General features: G+C 40.4%; 1 protein-coding gene across 4 annotated transcripts in view; it reads right to left on the bottom strand.

Moving 5' to 3' along the window:
- The window catches only part of MAP3K20 (mitogen-activated protein kinase kinase kinase 20), a 163127-nt gene extending 145134 nt beyond the window's left edge, over window positions 1-17993 (bottom strand). Inside the window, exons 1-2 of one of the 4 annotated variants that reach the window (XM_061202086.1) lie at window positions 17862-17993; window positions 5518-5710 (exon numbers count right to left, since the gene is read on the bottom strand). In XM_061202086.1, the coding sequence (XP_061058069.1) occupies window positions 5518-5676 (159 nt within the window). In that variant the 5' untranslated portion in view covers window positions 5677-5710; window positions 17862-17993. Of the gene's footprint in view, window positions 1-5517; window positions 5711-5878; window positions 5949-17664; window positions 17812-17861 lie in introns of those variants that run through there. The other 3 variants (XM_061202067.1, XM_061202057.1, XM_061202075.1) reach the window with 3 other exon arrangements.
- Between the last annotated feature and the right edge of the window lie 1366 nt (window positions 17994-19359).

Here is a 19359-nt window from a genome sequence, read left to right as displayed (position 1 = left end):
TTTGGTTTGATCTCAGCTCATCTGGAATTTACCAAAAAGATACAATAATGGCTTCTTTTCTTACCTTCGGTATATGCCCTTAAGACCATATTATTTTTTTCCTGTTGAAAACTTTTTTTTGTAACAAAAAATAAATAGTGCTCTGTAAGTAAATCTGCAACCAACAAAAACAAGCTAAATTACCACTGAAAAACCTGTAGCACTGCTATGAGAAAGCAATGTAGAAGTAAACATTAAGCATTTTGAAAGCACATATTGAGACTGAAAAATTTGTGATTTGTGACATACTAAAGAGGTTTATAAAACTTAATTCACTTGAACATCCTTAGAAAGTGACAAAGGTTGTCAGAGCTATGATTTTTTTGAGTTTTTTTCCTGTAAATATATGGGCTACACTGTGTTTACATTTGTCAAAACTTAGTGATATGTGTATTTCATTGTATGTAAATTTTACCTTAAAAGAAAAGAGAACTGCAAACACATAATGAACTCTGGTAATGATATGCATGCTAAAGTATTTAAGGGGAAACTATTGACACCTGCAGCTTATCTTGCAATGCATCAAAATGGATTGATGGATGGAAGAATACATAGACATACATGTGATAAAGCAAGTATTTATGTTAATAACAGATCCTAGATGGCAGACATACAGATGTTCATTTTTACCCTTTCAACTTTTCTTCATGTTTGAAAATTTTCATAATAAAGTGTTATGTTCTTAAAAAAGAAATATGAGATCATCATAGAAAAATATGAAAAACGGAAAGTATAAGAAGAAGAAAAACACCACACAGACACCTGGGATGATATTATATACCTTATTTTGTAACTTTTTTACCACTTAGCAATATATTATGAGCATTTTCCTAGCTCTTTAAGTATTCTTCCAAATGCAATGGAATTCCATTATACAGATATAACATAATTTTTTTCATCTTTATTGACGTATAATTGACAAGTAGAATTGTAATATATTTAAAGTATACAACATGATGATGTCAATATACATATGTATATTGTGAAAGGATTCTCAAGATCAAGTTAATTAACACAACTGTCATCTTTCACATTTACTTTTTTGGGAGGGTGGTAAGATGTAGCCTAATTTAAAAGATAATTTGTTGTAGGACACTTGAGTTGTTTCTAATTCTTCATTATTTATTTGAGATAAGCAACCTATTATATCCTTCTTCCTGCATATCTCTGATTACTTCCTTAGGATAAAGTCCTAGAAGTAAAATTTCTGGCTCAAAGGAAGGAAACATTTTAATATTTTTGATATATTTTGCTAAACTCTTCTCCAAAACATGTATCAATTTACATTTCTAACAGGAGTGTATCACAGATCATAGCTATCCAGATGTATGATATTAAAATTTTAATTAAATGCTCCCATAAATAAAATTTATCTATAACCATTCTTTCTCCCAGAAGAACAAAGGCTCTTTTTAAAAGAGTCTACAATAAGCAAACCTAGTACCTAAATCTTGGTTTCTAAATATCATACTCCCAGATCAGGTACCCTGAATCAGGGCTTCCTGAAGAAATACCTGACTCCAGGAATGGAACTAACTGAGACTGGAACATCTTTTTGTGCCAGGGAGTATGAAAAGGCTAAAAAAATGATGAAGAAGTATCAAAAAGACATAGGAGCCAAATTTAAGGACTCTACTTGCTAAATCGGGGACAATTTAAGCATGAAAGTGAATAACGATAGTAATGAACTATAACATTTTGAATTTGAAAAAGAATCTGTAAGTCTACAATGAAGCAATAAATAAATGAATGAATAAGTGAAAAGTAAGGAAACAAGGAAGAAAGGCTCTCATTTATGCTAGCACTTTTTGCTTTCTACACAGTAACTGTCATAATAATATTTGATTCGAACAAGAATCACCAATGGATGCTAAAAACATTGGGTAGTGTTTGTTGAGGGAAGATATTTACATAACCTCAAAGTATCTACCAATAGCTTAATTATTAATTACAAAGAGAAAACAGGTATTTTACTGGGGAGATATTGAGTGAGTCCCTCTTAATCAAGGGTTCAAAATTAATATCACCTATAATGGGACAAACTGACATCGGAGGTCTTCCATTAAGACACGCCAGGGGCACGTGTCCTACATAACATTCCTACCAAAACTACATAACTTTAAACTAGGCAAGAGGGAGGGAAAATCAGATAAAGTCCAAATGAGGGACATTCTACAAAACTTTCCAGCACACTTCAAAAATGTCAAAGTGTAAAAGACAAAGAAAGGCAGAGAGACTGTTACAGATTAAAACAGACTAAGTAGATATATCACTAAATGCAGTATGTCAGCGGTCCCCAACCTTTTTGGCACCAGGGACCAGTTTCGTGGAAGACAACTTTTCCACAGACTGGGGGTGGGGGGGAGTGGTGGGGGGTGGTTTCGGGATGATTCAAGCGCACTACATTTATTGTGCACTTTATTTCTATTATTATTATATCAGCTCCACCTCAGACCATCAGGCATTAGATCTCGGAGGTTGGGGACCCCCCTGAAGTGTGTGATCCTGGACTGGAACCTGGGTTGGGGAAAAAAATGCCATAAAAAGCCATTACTGGGACAATTGGCAAAATTTGAAAATAGACTCGTATAATAGGTAAAAGTTTTGATAGTTGTATTACAGTTGTGTTCTCGGGAGAAGCTAAAGTATTTAGGGATAAAGGAACATAGCATCTGCAATTTACTCTCATGTTCAGTAAAAAACAAAATATGTATGAATATGTATAAATCAATAATATATAAAGAGAAAGCAAATGTTGCAAAATGTTAATTAGTTGTGATTCTAGGGGAAGGATATGTTAGAGTTCATGGTACTATCCTTGTAGTTTTTCACTAGGTGTAAAAGATTTTTAAAAATGAAGTTTTACAAGATATGGAAGCAACCTAAGTGTCCATCAAAAGATGAATGGATAAAGAAGATGTGGTATATGTACACAATGGAATACTACTCAGCCATAAAAAAGAATGAAAATTTTGCCATTTGCAACAACATGGATGGTCCTAGAGGGTATTATGCTTAGTGAAATAAGTCAGAGAAATCAAATACTGTTGCTATCACTTATATGTGGAATCTAAAAAAATAAAACAAATGGATGAATATTTAAAAAATTAAGTTTTAAAGAACTATCAAGATTTTAAGTAAATGCCATTTTTCTAAATCAGAAAAGTAACATATACTCACGAAACTAGAGGTCTACAAACAAAGCAAAAATAAACAGCATTCCTCTATACTCTCACATAAGCAAAGTTAGAGTTTTGAATATATTTTCTCCACCTTTCACAAAACATATATTTAATCAGATATTAGGTCATTCTTAAAGAGTTCCATGAGCGAGCTACAAACATATTAGTAAATGTTCCATCACTTCTAAAATTCATTGGCAAAAATGACCAAGTGACACAGGACTGAATTTATAAACTGGAAAAAATCCAGAGCTTATTACCTTTATCTTTTCACTGAGAAAACATCTAGCCACCAAGGCAATACATAGTTCATAAAGTACAACAAACATTTACATAAGAAATGCATATTTCCTTTCCAATAACTGCCAACCCCTAGCCAAAATTATTTACATCTTAAACGCAGTAAGATGTGGGGATACTTTGCAATAACTTACCATGTCTCTTTATCACTGACAGTCACTGATTAAATCAAGCCCCAAAGCTGAAACTGAGTTTCTGTTTTTCCTACTTAGAAGTTTATGAGGTATGCTCCTGCAGTTTACTGTAATCAACTCCAATTCTGAATGATACTCAGGTTAAATATCTACACAAGAGCAGGATTTGGCAGTTTCCAGTTCCTGCTTTCACCCCTGTGCTTTCCTATGTCATTTTCCTGGCTTTGTCAAAGACAGTAAAAAAAGGTATTGGGTATGGATAGGTGGAGTGGGGGTATGGGGATGGAGTGAATGGGTTGCAATTATTGTCTTCCTATCAAAATCTATTTCATGTCTCATAAAGTCTTTCTCACATCCAACAATCACACAAGGACATGTTCATTGTGCTGAAGTTGCATGATGCTTAAAAATATTAGCATACTTATACACTTGTTTGAATATAAATTTGATGGAACTGGTTTATTTTCTGTTCTTAGCTGGTCAACTAGAGGTTTCAGAGTTAAAAACTGGAGAACAGGGGGTCTGATCTGGATTTCACCTGCCCCTATTGGGGCAGCTTAACATGTTTCTCAAAGCTCTATTTCCCAACCTACAGAATGGGTACAATAATGCTTGCCTGTAAAGGGCTTAAGAGTTCACTAGATAAAAAAAGCTAGGTTCAAGTCCAGAGTAAGAAATGGTTTTATTATTTGGCTACTATTTAAAAAATTCGTTGATCAAGAAATGAGGGGAAGGAAACTTTTTCTACATAGTGCCCTTCGGTTTGGGGCACACGTTGGCTTTAAAAGCTATCACTTCTTAATGCTTTCCACAACCTACAGATACCCCAAGGCAGAGATATCTTAGTCCTTCTGACTTGGCTTCAACAATCGGAAACACAGATGGTGATCACACAGTCACACAGCAGTGCTGGGATGAAATGCCACATAGTGCTTTCCATTTGGGTTTCTGTCTCCAATCAATTGCTATGGTTCACTGGCAGCAGTTAATGAAAAAAATGAAATCATTCAGGGAGATGAAAAGATATTTATGGAAAAGTTCACTTCAAAAAGATATTGAAAAGAACAATAATAAGCCAAAACAGGACATAAATAGAAATGACCAAAGCAAACTCCAGAGGGTAACTATTAAAAGTTATCAATGCCCTGACCCCTGCAGGTCAGCTCCACAACTAGCTTTATTGTGGAGTTTAGGTACCAAACTGAATGTGGGGATGATGTGTCACTTTCCTAAGAAAGATAAAGGGCCTGTGTATAAGTTTTGGGCTTGACTAGGACCAGCACAAATCCCAGACTCTGAAAGTTAAGACCTTTTTCCCATTTTACAACTAGGCCAGCTCTCTGTCTAGCATCTTTATTAAACAAAGTCCATCACTTTGGGCTTCAAGTAGAGGTGAAATGCAAGAAGCTGGTATTGTTTATATTTCAGTAGAAAAATAATGCTTTTTGTTTTTCAAAAGACAACTCCTGAGGACCACAAATTAATGGACAGAAAATGGAAAGGGGACGAAAACTTAACACACTACTCTTTACTGACCCCTCTTGGCTGACCCAGGGAAAAGCCTGAAGCCTGGGAAGGCCTGAAAGCTCACCTCCCCTGGAGAGAGCTCAGAGAACATTCGGTCTTTCACGCCATGGAAAGAAATCCTCAGTTCAGATGACCCCTAGTAAAATTCAACCCTACAGCACACGTGGCATTGATTGCTATTTATGGAGTTCCCAGAATGGAAACTGGGAAACGGCCACATGGATCAACCCCAAAGGCTCTGCTAGGTCCCTGGCGGCCTGTGACCTCTGACTCTAGGTTGAAAAGCTTGCATAAGTGCTATCGCGACCACTTCTGATAGCAGGAAAAGACCTTACCTCTTTCTCTATCTTGAGTAGCTTCTTTACAGCCACCTCCTTGTCCTGTGATATCCATTTGGCTCGATAGACACTCCCAAAACTTCCTCCACCGCAGTTTTCGAAAAACTGCAAGTCATCAAATTTAATTTGCACAAAGGAGGTACCGAGAGACGACATCTCATAATGACAAAGTATTATACTTCCACAAAATCTATAGAGGGAAAGGAGAAGAAAGTTGGATTAGAAACATATTAGAATGAAACCTCTGTATTCCACTTTAGCTAACGTATACCAAGTCCTGCAGCACTTCCAGAAAGGGCCTGATGACTTAGGAGGAAGGAAAGCAAGAGTACAAGCAAATCAACATGAAAACACTTACCCTGGCAGCCCATGCAAAATTCAACAGCAACTTGTCCAGACTCTGAAACACAGCTGTCCGCAGAGAAATGGCTCAGATTCCCACCCCCCCACCGACAAAGCCTGCAGCACCACTTCCTGCACATCCCAAGCAGCTCTGCCTAAAGGCTACTGTGTCACCAGGTCTCCTACCCCAAAGCCCCAACAAACGGGAAGCGTGCCCTCAGCAGCAGGCTTGCACAGCTCTTCTGGCATCTGAGGCACGCCATCTCCCTGTGTTGTACTCACTTCACACAAAATATACATAACCTAAGCATCTGAGCATGCTGGCGCAGGAGGGCCCAGATGCTGCAAACTGAACGCGCATTCAGTGTTGGGATTCCAAAAGCAAGCGGTCAGCTTCGGGATGAGAGAAGAGCTGGCCAAGTGTTTTGCAGAAGTGGCTCCCTGGGTTGTATCCTGGAGCAGAACTTAATTAAAGAGCAGAAAATTTGCCCTTGATTACAAAATATATTAAGTCATCCAGAGAACTCTGCCAAGAATGTTTTTAAAAAAATATTATGCTTGTTTCCAGAGGAACTGATTACCTCTCCCAGAGATTATTACAGTGATATTTTCTGCAGTCTAAGGAGTTTTACTATTCTCCAGGTAAGGGGTCATTCTTCACACCCTATACCAAACCATAGATTAGCAGGAAAAACAAAACAAAAACACACAAACAAGAAAACGAAGGTCTAAAATTTTGAACCTGCATGAAAAGCAGATGGATAAAAAAGTTTGTATACATATTCTTCCCAAACTATAAATCAGAATCTTATAATGAGGGAGCAAAAAGACGAATCCATATGTACAGGACATTCTACAAAACAACTCCCCTGGGCTCCTCATAATTGTCAATGTCATGAAACACTAAAAAAAAAAAAAAAGCAGAGAAACTTACAGCACACAGAGGACTTAAATATGATGACTAAATGCAATGCATAATCACTGACTAGATTCTGGATCCCCCCTCCCAAAACTACAGAAGTTATTAAGATTTTAGGGAAATTTGAATATTAACTATATATTAGATAATATTATTTTATCCATGGCAAATAATGGTATTTTGGTTTTGTAGAAGGATGTCCTTGCTCTTGAAAGATGTACTGGGTGATGTATTAAAGTATGATATCTCCAATTTAATTTAAAATGGTTCAATTCCCCCTCACCCTCCAAAAAAAGTGAATGGGTATAGAAAGGGAGGAAGCAAATGCAGCAAAATGTTAAGAACTAGTGAATCTAGGTGAAAGTTATATGGGCGTTTTACTACTCTTTCCATTTTTCTGTGGCGTTTGATTGTTTTCCAAAGAAAAGGATGGAGGGAGGCAGTTTGCACCTATATAGATTGACAAAATTTCTTCTTAAACAACTTGCAGCTTTGCAGAGTGATGTACACAGTCAGCTCAGAGACCTTAACGTGCAGCTGACTAGCCATCCCATTTTAGGAACATCAGGTCACTGAAGAATGCTGATTTCTTAAGAGAAGCCAAACTCAGCTCTACTTTGGGAAGAAGGCAAGAGAGAGGATTGTTTATCCTCTGCAGTTTAAAAGATAGTTTAGAGTCTACATAAATAAACATTGTATCCAGATACAGTCTGTACCTATCTGAGTCAACAACTTACCTTACTCACTTTTGCTTCAATTCATATTTAGCTAATTACAGAAAAGAAGGCAAAAAAAAAATTTAAAAAAGATAAAATTTAAGAATGTGCCAAAGGTAGGTACACAGAACATGCAAATTTGTTCTCATCCGCAAAAAGTTTGTTCAAAAAACGTAGAGAACAAATGTATGGATACCAAGGGGGAAGGTGGGGTAGGAGGAATTGGGAGATTGGGACTGACATATATACACTATTGATATTATGTATAAAATAGATAAGTAAACAGGGAACTCTACTTAGTGCTCTGTGGTGACCTAAATGGGAAGGAAATCCAAGAAAGAGGGGATATATGTATACATATAGCTGATTCACTTTGCTGTACAGTAGAAACTAACACTGTAAAGCAACTATACTCCAATAAAAATTAATAAAAAAATAAAATGTCATTAAAAATTAAAAATAAAGATGAAAAAAGAAGTTTGTTCAACAAAATGCAAAACACCACTTGCAAGAGTTCCTCAGTGTTAAGTATTATAGACACTATATTTTTATTATTCACTTTTATTTTTTATCAAAAAAATAGAACTCTCCTTTCCCCCCTCCCCACACCCAATGCTCTCTTCAGAGGGAACTAATTTCAACTCGCTTAGGATTTTATTCTGATATTTATATTTCATATGATATTTTTATATCTATATTTCTAAAAATGTCTTTATATTGCTAATTCCTGGTTGTCCCATTTTAGTTATTACCTATTAACTTCTCCCTGTGGAAGATAAGGATTTAGTTCTCATATCCCATCCTTTACCTCCTTACATACAAATATGTCACACTTGCCCAGTCCTCCCAGCATCCAACTCTACTGTAACGTTTGGTTAAGTCAATATTCACTGTTTACAGTAGTCTGACAAAGTAAACATTATTCCCAAGAGTGCTGAGCAGGACTCAATGAATTTTCCTTTCTTGGATAATTTTTTCTTTCTCCCAGAGTTACTAGTTGTTCTGCTTTTGTTTTCATTGTTTGCTTAGCTTTTTATACACCTAAAACGCATTCACCTCATCAAACTCTCCCAAGAACTGCAAAACTCCTCTCAATAAAGTAAAAACATCGGGTAATTTGGCGGGGGGGGGGGGGGCGGTGTTCTATTTTCTCTTGGAGACATTCCTGCTATACCCTTCAACTTCAGTCAATCTAGCTGGAATAGTTGCTCTAGGCCAGACTTGACTGGGACTTCCCTTCCCCATCATCCTCAGCATTTCCTTCACCTTTTCCTCTGTGGGAACTCCTGTCCTTGGATCTCCTGGCTTCTCTTTCTTGGTTTATTCCCCTACTTTGACAGTGCACCATCTCCCATTAGCTACCTGAACAGAGTGCCCAGGATGCAATTTTTTGGGAGAATCTGTATGTCTTAAAATGTCTTGATTGGTTGTATGGAATTACAGATAGGAAATAATCTCCTTATAATTTCAAAAGTACAATATTACCTCATACTCATTTAGTTTCTAATGTGTCTGTAGAGCAGCCTGAAGCTACTCTGGTTATTAATTCTTTTTACATTATTTTTTCCTTTTTGAAAGCTTTTAGGACCTTGTAGTCATCCCTGGAATCCTGAAATTAATAGGATATGCTTAGAGGTGAGTCTTTTTCATTCACTGGTGGGATACTCAGTATACTCTCTGTCTGTGACTCGTCTTTTAATTCTAGAAAATTTCCTTGTGATCTTCTTTCACCACTTATAGCCACTTTTACTTCTTGTCTCTTCCCTCCCCAGACACACAGGAGGACCGATTTGCAGTTCCCAGTACACGCTTTCACATCTCCACACCTCTGCACGGGCTGGCGTCTCTGCTTAGAATGCCTTTCCCTGCCCAGTGATGTCCCTGACCACCTCCTCTGGGCCTCACGAGCAGAGTTAATTCTCCTTCTGTACCACAGCCCCTCTCTTTATCCGTTCATCATTCCCACTTACTTCCCACCAGACTACACATTCTTTAAAGGCAAGACACATTTCTATGTACATCTGGATCTTCAGCACCTACTACGCAGCTAGGTGCATCACACCTTTTCCATTAAAAAGTATGTACTGAATGAATGAATGAATAAATAAACGAATAAATAATTTCTGGCTATTCCTGTTATGCCTTTTGCAGCTGGAAAGATTCCAATCAGATTAAGTAAAATCTGAGAACTATAGTTTTTATAAGTGCCCCCCCCCCCCAGAGGATTCTGAAGCAAATCCTGATGTGGAAACAGCTGCCTAGGCTTCTTGGGAGACTGAGAAGAGTATATTTGGGCTCTTCAGGATTAGATGTCTCTGAGTCTGGATGAGGGGGAGAGGAGGAGGAGGAGGAGGGAAGAAATCCTTCCAGAACAAACAGATCTGAACCAGGATGAGATCAATATGAATAAGTCTGAACCCTCTCGTGCAGAGCAAGTCCAGGGAATGTGGATGAACTGAGGCAGGATCAGTGCCATTTGAAACTGACCCAGTGGTGCCAGAGGGAGGCTGACCTCTGAGAAGCATAGTTCTCCAGGATCTTCACCCTGAGATGAGGTAACCAGTCAGCTCTTCCCAGAATCAGTTACTCATTTTGTGATACATCCTGCCTTTTGGCAACTGGCTATGTATTAACGAAACTATATAATTACTTGAGTGTTTTACTGAGACCATAAAAAATTAGGTCCCATCTGATTACCGAAGAGACTAACAATTCTGGGGTGTATGAATACAGGTTTTAACTCCAGTGAGCTTGGCAAAGCATCATGGACATAGCTGAAAAACCTGACTGAGATTCCCATTGTCATCTATGTGACTGTCTGACCACATATATTTACTTTTCCCTTTGAGCTTTCTCTCCTTTAAAATCATTATTCAAAGAGGATCAACTTATGACCAGAAGAATGGATAAACTGAGCTGCTGATTAATCATACTTAGAGCATCTTGGGGAAGACTGCTACCTGATGAAATTATGTTCTAGTTTTTCAGGTGTATTCTCCAATGAATAGACTAGAGTTTAATAAGAGTCATCTATATAAATGTATTTACATAGTATACCCAATCAAATGATGTTTTCATCCCACCCCGTTAAAACAACTTCTTTTACACAAGAAAGGCAATTTTTCTCCATGCAATAATTCCCAGTCCTAATTTTGTAGCATCCTAACTTTGGTTTCATAAACTCTCAACGCTGTTTTAAATTTTAATGATAAGTATCTATCACAGAGCACTGAAGGGTAAGTTAGAACAGGGATATCACAAAAATGTGTAAGAGGGTGTCAGAACTCTGAAAATATTGAAAATCACTAACTCAGTGGTTGAATCCAATCATTTGAGTACTTGAGTAGTAAGACTAATTTTTTTTTTTTTAATTTTTAAAGATTTCCTTAGGAAACTGCCCAGCCATCCAGTGGTTAGGACTCCGCACTTTCACTGCCTGGGCCCTGGGTTCAATCCCTGGTCGGAGAACTAACATCCTGCAAGCCACAGGGCGTGGCCCAAAAAAAAAAATTTCCTTACATTAAAATTTTAAAATATTTTTAAACTATTAATTGCTGAAAGCATATATAGTACTATCAGGTAATTATCAAAAGTGGAGCTATAGGGAGGAAGAAAACCTTATAGGGAGTATTATTTTACTTTTTATATTATATCTTCATTAGTTTTGCAGAACAACTATAAATAATGTATTGTTGATCCTTAAATCCCTATTTTGTGAGCCTCTTTGTGTATGTTTTACTTTTTTTTCCTCACTCCTCTAGTTGCTGCTGTTGGTTTTGGCCATTTTTGCAAGATCTATCTTCTTAGTAATATAATTTTCTTTTAAACATTTTTTTCATAAGGAGAATATTTAAGTTATTAAAAGACAATACTTTTATTTTTTGGCACTTTTTAGATACTAGAGTTTCTGGGACCTATTTAGTCAATTATAGCCCTCACTTTGGAAGGGTCTTAGAGTATACATTTCTGTGGTGGCCATTATCTTCTTTCAGATCTTATCTACTGCATATCAAATAGACTCAAGATACTTGCAAATCTTAATTTTAAAAAATTAAATCTACTTATAAAAGGATTAGCTTTATTAGAAAAGAACTTTGGACTTTTTCTGGATTTTTCTATCTTTTAGGTTTATACAGGCCTATTATTTCTCAACTCAGATCCTTTTCTACCCCTAATTTACACTACTCTTCTTCCTCTCTTCACAAAAGTTAAAAGTCTATTTTCTGATGCAATATAGAAAAAAAAAAATTCATTTGTTTTGTCATGACCTGAATATGACAAAAAAAACCCCAACAAACCCCCCCTCAGGAAATTCCTTTGCCAAGCTCACTGCCCTAATATTTATTTATGCTAGTATTATTTCAGCCTCCTTAACACAGATTAGTAAATAAACTAATAAAAATGTGCTTTATCACCATGTATATAAAAACAATACCACTTGGATTGCAGGTCTGCAATTTTTTTTTTTTTTCTGCAAGTCTTATTTTCAAAAAAATGGGGAAAGCTCTGGTTTGATGTATTTGTTTATAACACCAAGGTCAAAGATTCAGAGATTCTGTTCCTGAGCAGGATTGCTGTTCTGCTATGATAGATAAGATCTGTAAGACTAGCTAGAGACTAGGTATGAATAGAACTAACTAGTATTGCATCTACTGTAGCTATGTCCTTCCTTCCTCCAAGGCTGCTACCAGAAAGCAGACTATCTTGTCTAGAACAGGTTGCTGGGCTCAGTGAAGAGGATCTTCAGTCATGGATATCTGAGAGAAGCCAACTTTAAGAGTCTAAAAAAACAGAAAAGCTATTGTTTCACTTTTTTTTTTCCCCTCTCTCCTTTATCACATAAATAACATAGAACTCCATAGTTAAAGCACAGGTTAAAATTAAAATGAACTAGTTAAATGAGACATTATTTGTACTTTAATACTTCAGTTAATGAAAAGAGACTTCCATGACATACTTTTCTTGCCAGAAATGTTGTTACTAGAAGCAAAATACAGGAGGAACAGGAATGTAGGGGGCAGGGGCACTCATGCCACAGAAATGCCATGTGTAAATGTGTCTGTGCTCAAACAGAAGCCCAACTAGGAAATTCGAAGTAGGTACAATCCAGGACATGGGTCACTGCAGGGGCTTCTCGTGTCGAATGATTAGAAGCTTCTAGCGTTGAATGATTGGAGGCATGAGGAAGAGAACGGGGCCAGAGTCTGACTAAAGCAAAGGAGCATGGAGAGGGCACATTTCTATGGGCTGGCTGGGAGAGGAATACACAGGTGTTTGGGGATACGGGTGAGGGTAGGGGAGAACGCCTGGTGAGTAAACACGGCTTATTCAGTCAGCAGGCCCATCCATCCCTAGATCCTGCTGCTACTCAGCTCTTATTTCTACTCTAGAACAGTTTTCTGTCAAACAGAAAGTATCTCACCTTCCTGGCTGCTAACAAACAGTACAATTTTGGACAAACCTAGAATGAAGGTTCCCTGAGAAAGGGAAATATGAGAGTTAAAAACTGGTAACCTTGATGTAACATGAAAAAAAAAAAAATGGGGTCATTAAAACTAGATAAGACCAAAGGAAGACTCTGTAGTATGTATCACTGAGCCAGAGGCAACGCTATCTGTGGACAAAAGTTACAGAAAGAATTCTGGGTTATCAGAGCTGCCTAACAAGGAAATATGCTACCCTGTTTAGTAGTGAGTCCTCCATCACTGAGAGTGTTCAACGGGAGTGTGGGTAGGAGACTAGGAGGGCAGAACGACTAGTTTCACAAAGATCCACTCCAGCCCTATGAGTACACCATGACTAACTGACCTCTCCCTTCCCTTCCTAGGGATACAGTCATGAACCTGACACTGAGAGCCCCCTCTCTTGTGGAGGAACACAGTGATCAATACTAACAATGGGAATAATGGAGATGACTGGGCATCCTCCTAAATTTCTCCTCCCAAACTGGCTGAGAAGGTGAGAGCCGTATTTCAGACTTCTATCCTACAACTATCCTCCCCCCTCCTCTCGACTTCCAAAGCAAAGAGCTCTGCTGACCTCAAAAGCCACAGTATGACCACAGGAAAAAAAAAAAAAACTCTTTGGATGATGATCTACCCCTATTCTTTTCTCAGCCCGCCCCGTGTGGCGGGCTGGCCTATGAAGCAGAATGGTGCAGTACCATTTACCAGAACCAGGACCATGCTCCTCAAATGGGTTATCCCACAGGTGGAGTACTCAGTTCTGAGCAGAAGATGCACGAATAAACACACGTCTTACATCAGCAATTTTACTTTAAGATTTTACTTTTAAGATTTGGAGGAATAAACTTGCTTAATGTCTGTTTGTATTGGTTTGTTCAATAAAGTCAAACAGTACAGAAGACAATGCCAAAGTCACATGAATTTTTAAGATTAAATGCAAGATTTGAAAAAAAAGTGCTTGCTGGGCTTCCCTGGTGGTGCAGTGGTTAGGAATCCGCCTGCCAATGCAGGGGACACGGGTTCAAGCCCTGGTCCGGGAAGATCCCACATGCCGCAGAGCAATTAAGCCTGTGCGCCACAGCTACCGAGCCTGTGCTCTAGAGCCTGCGAGCCACAACTACTGAGCCCATGTGCCACAACTACTGAAGCCCGCATGCCTAGAGCCCGTGCTCCGCAACAAGAGAAGCCACCGCAATGAGAAGCCCGCGCACCGCAACGAAGAGTAGCCCCCGCTCGCCGCAACTAGAGAAAGCCCACGTGCAGCAACGAAGACCCAACGCAGCCAAATTTAAATAAACTAAATGAATTTATTTAAACAAACAAAAAAAAAGTGCTTGCTTACACTGGGGGTATTTATGGCTATACCTACAGATCCCTGAAGGAATACATTCTTCCCCACTTTTGGTAGAAAAGTTTAATAAGCAAAGATTTACTCCATGACCTTTAGGCAGTGATCCTTGCCGTCTCTTTTTGGTTTTCCTCTATGGAAGTCCAGAGATGAGCCCACAAAGAAGAATGTTGGTCCCTGAAGGCAATCTGTGCTCAAAATCAGCTGTAAGAATGGTTCCAATGTTGGTCTTCAAGGTCATCATCTTCCACCATTCCTACAGCTCCCAAATTCTTCAAATATAAATGCACTAATTTTCAGATTCTCCCCCCAAGAATATTACAAAGCTGTGTATAAACACAGAGGTACCCACAGAGCTGCTTTAGAAATCCTTACGTGCAAAGCAGAAGAAGAGCTATGAAAACCTCCTAGCCCTACATACACACGTAAGTATGATTTGGGAACAGGGCAGGCTACCAAGGGCAAGCCTTAGCTGGGAACAAGTGAGACAGGTAGCTTTCTCTGTGTATAACTTGAGAGTGTGGAAAACCCCTTCTCTACCACTCAGTGATGGTGGCTAAAGTTCCTGGCACTGGCTCAAGCATCTCCATGTGCTGTCTCATATCCTTCTGCCCATGAAGCAGGGATTACTGTCCTCAGTTTGCATGTGAGGAAACTGAGGATCAACGGTGTAAAAGTTGCCCAAGCCAACTACCTAACTTAAAGTGACACAACTGAGATTCAAATTCAGGTCTGACTTCAAAGTCATATCATTTTTTCCACCATATCATGTCTTTTTTCCACTATATCATTCGGCTTCCTCCTTCTAATTTGCCTTTTTTTTCTTTAAACAAACCCTTTTCTTATTATAGTAATTACTACATTGCTTACCATCCACCTAAAGTTCAATTTGAGGCTTTAATGTGATGCTGGGGTTAGGGTGTCAAATGCGTGGCTGCTTTGTTCTCACAGAATCTTCTACTGTGTTGGGATTACTTAACTGCTATTAGGGCATAATCGATGGTTCAGCTGTCTGTAGGAGGGTCTGACACAAAAGCACCCAGGTATCAGTCAAACCAATCTAAGCTCTAGCATTTATAGCTCTCTTTCCTTAACAGGTACAGTTTTCTGGTCACAGCTGGAAGTCTGCTTATTTGTGTGTAGTGGGGCAAGGTTAATAGCCACAAAAGAAGTAGCCTAAATCTTCCCTGCAGTAAGGCCAAAAGGTGCCTTAGCTGTTCCTATTACATGTAGATAGACAAGACACCCTCCCTGTCAATCTGTCCTGGGTAGAATAAAATGGAAAACAAATGATCCAAATTGATTTTTATTTCCAGCATCTCTGGATACAGATATAAGGCTATCTTATTCCAAGAAGGCCTATTTCACCACAAACATCCTTTTCTGGTTTTAAAAAAAAATCATTGATTCTCTCCTTTCTTTTCTCTGAATCCATCAATTTCTAAAATCAACTGTCCACTTTTCTCTTTCACTCCACACTAATAGTTTCACTCCATGTCTGACCCCTTTTCATGAAACATCACTGTAATTTCTCCAGTGTTTTCTCTGATAACTAGATTATTCACTCCATGCCCCTGTTAACTCCTGTTTATAATTTTGTAGCCCTATCAGTTTCACTGCTCATTCCAGATAGGCACTCAGCCAATATACTGCCAATAACACTCACTCTTGTGCTAACTTAAAATACACAGCTTAGCCTGCCAAGTTTCCTTATTTGGCAAGAAGGTCCCTGAGTTCCCAAGATCTTTGACCATCCATTTTTAGATCCAAATCCTCAGTGCTTAATATTTGGATATTTCTCTGTCTCTTTTTAATTTGTCCTTATGTGTTCCCTAAAAGAATAAGAAAAAGAGATCAATCATCTATTTGCTTTCCTAGACAAGAACAAAATGTCCTTGCCATTATGGTCATTTACTCTGGAATTATTACCACTAAAACTTTTGATATAAACAATATTTTCCAGTTTAAAAAAATTCCCATAATCTCAAAAAAGTTATAATAAAAATTAAATTCTGAAAGATTAAAATAAACAGTACACATTGCTCTAAAAGACCATGTTTCTTTATCTTAATTCTCTCTTTCCAAACAAACTAAATTCGCATTCATTTACAATCTCCCAAATCTCTCACTATCGTAGCAGGAACGTAAAGCAAAGGCTCCACAAATGACTAAAACTATAATTAAAATGCAGCCATCCCATATTTTTTGAAAATCAAAAAACGACATGAAATTTCATTGTGGGGATGGGCCTACTACAAAGAAGACACTAACTGTCTTGGATTGCTTGTTTATTTTTTGTCTAAATGTGTCTGTAGGTTTGGTTCCACTGAATCCTAGCTGTTCACTTCAACGGAGGTCAGGAAAGCAAGAAGGCTCTCCTAAAACAGCTTTAAGGTTAAAATATGAATATACTTTAACAACCACCGTAGCTCAAAAATCATAGAATTAATTCTGTAAGTCCATTCTAATACACTATCATACATAAGAAGCTGTTTATTGTAGTATCACTGGAATAGGACACTAAATGGTGTTGCTTTCATTATTACAGAAACTAACAAAAATAGTAATTAAGTTTCCCCATAAACACTGCTTATCCAAGACCCAGAGGCGCATCAGAAACATACATTTTCAACAATCTAACGATTGCCCCATTTTGTAGGAAATTCAATGTCCTCCGGCCAGTTTTGGATTAAAGTTTGTCTGCAAGCCGTCAGGAGCAAGCGAGGCGTGGCGGCCGCCTCAGCCTTCACCTCCGGCCTGATGCAGGACCCCGAGCCCAGGAACCCGGGGACGCCACCGGGTCGGCAAAGCGGCCACCCCGACGCCCGCGGAAGGCACGAGCTCCACGCTGCCCTGGGCAGTGCAGGCGCCGCCGCTCTCGGCGGGAGGCGAGCTCCCGGGCCGGCCGGCAGGAAAGCAGAAGTTAGTGGCCTCTCCTCGCACGCAAGCACCTCTGCCGGGAAGCGGCCTGCACCCTGCGCTGACCTGGGAGATTCGCGCCTCGCCTCCCGAGAGACGCCCGGGTCACCCCCGGCGAGGCCGGCGCTCCACGTCCGGGGAGGGGAGCGGCGGCCGGGAGGCGCCGCCCGCCGGGGCCGAGACCACCGGAGTCTCTCCGGCTGCGCCCCGCTCTTCCCGGCGCCAACTTCTGCCTGGGACCCGTGCGAACTTCCCGAGCCGCTTCCGGCCGCGCAAGGGCGCGGGAACAGGGGACGCCAGCTCCGGGTCGGACAGGGGTGCTCCGTGGAGGCCCTGACCTCGGCAGGGCCTCGGCCCGCGACGCCAGGACGAGTCGCGATCGCGGCGGGCCTGCTCCGCACCCTCACCCCCGCAGCCTCCGGCCTGGCCCCTTACCTGGCTCCCGGGCCGGGCGCGAGCAGCAGCCGGGGGCGCCGAGGCCCCGCGTGCGGCGAGGGCAGGGGCAGCGGCCGGGGTTCGAGAGGACTGCGGCCGGCGCGGCTCCCACGCTTTCCGCCCGAGTCAGGAGTTGAACATTCCGCCTCTCCGCCCGCGCCAATGAGGAAGACAGTCACGGCAACAGCACCACCTACCTCCGAGCGCGGAACGGCCGGGCCTCCCTGTCTGCGCCCCACACGCCCGCCGGCCCGGCCGCAGCGCAGAAGCGCCAGGCAGCAAGGCGGGGGCGGGCGCTCGGGCTCCCAGGCTGCACCCCGAGGGCACCTTGCGCCCCGCGCCCTGGGCCCCTCCCAGGCCGCCGCACCCCTCAGACCGCACCCCATACCGCGGGGGCGCGGGGAGAGGGGGTGTGCCTCTGCCTCCCTTTGTGCCTTCCCATCTTTTTAACAAGTTAACACCACGTATTCCCTCAACTCATCCTTATCAACATTTACTATGAAAAAGGCGCTGGGATACAAATACACGGGAGGCTCCTTCGTGCCGGACAGATGTTAATTATCTGCTTGGGAAGGGGACCGACCTACGTGTACAGATATTTCGGGGGAGGTAGGGCTGAAGGCTGCCTCAGTGGAACCATCAGTAGATACCTACGGAATTTTGAGGAGGGGTCATGGTCTGCTGCCCTGGTTGATGACTTTAGCAAAGCCGAGTTCAGATGAGACTAGAATCCGCTCCAGGTGTGAGCAAAAGGTGGCAATCAGTACTGGGGAGAGAAGTTATGGTCAGTGGGGAGGACGGTTCTGTGGAGGAAACGGGAGACGAGGTTCTAAAAGTATGGGAGGCATGATCCAGGGCTCATTGATTTTGAATCTTATCATCTATGGACACTGGGGAACTGTGGAAAGTTAGAATCAAAGGGGTGAAGTAGGTGTTTGTGGTTTTGTTTTTTAATGGTGATTTCGAGAGAGAGCAGTCCAGGGTGGTTGTAGAATGGGTTGCTAGGGCAAAACTGGGAAGCAGCATATTGTCACCACCTGGTTATGCAATTGTGAGGATTTGAGTTGGCGTGTACAAAATAGAATTAGGAAAGACGAAATGAACTTCAGAGACATGTTTCAGGAAGAGGCCACAGGAATTGGTGATCCACTAGATGTGGAAAAGAAGAAAGATGATGCCAAGATTTCAGACCTGGGTGACTAGAAGAATGATGGTGTCATTGACAGAAACAGAGATACCAGTGGAGTAGGAGCTGGCTTCCTGTTGAGTTTGAGGTCATGGGAGGAAAAACAGGTAGAGATGCAGCAGTTGAAATATGAAAATGATTCAGAAAAGAGGTCAGGAGGGAAATATAAAATTTGGAAATCATTCATATGGTTAAAGATATGGAAGTGGAGAGATGAGTGAATAGAGGTTAAAAAAACCCACTTTCTAGTCTGTGATTCAGATTAATTATTTGAATTTTCCCTTTGATAAGGACTAGGAACTTTAGCATTGATAGATTCTATTTGGGGAACTGAGAAATTAGGATTGATGAAAACTGTCATGCTAAAAAAATTAAAAATTCCTGATGTAGGTAATCAAAGAATTCCAAAAGCCATCTAACCATTAAAGGGAAAACTAAGGCTCTTTAGCACAGACCTAGGTATAGGGTGACTCCAGTTATTTTACCTCAACTTCAAAGGCACTAGATTG

This window comes from Eubalaena glacialis, chromosome 1 (genome assembly GCF_028564815.1).
Source record: "Eubalaena glacialis isolate mEubGla1 chromosome 1, mEubGla1.1.hap2.+ XY, whole genome shotgun sequence".
NCBI classification, from domain to species: Eukaryota; Metazoa; Chordata; class Mammalia; order Artiodactyla; family Balaenidae; genus Eubalaena; species Eubalaena glacialis.
This window is presented reverse-complemented; position numbering and strand designations above follow the sequence as displayed.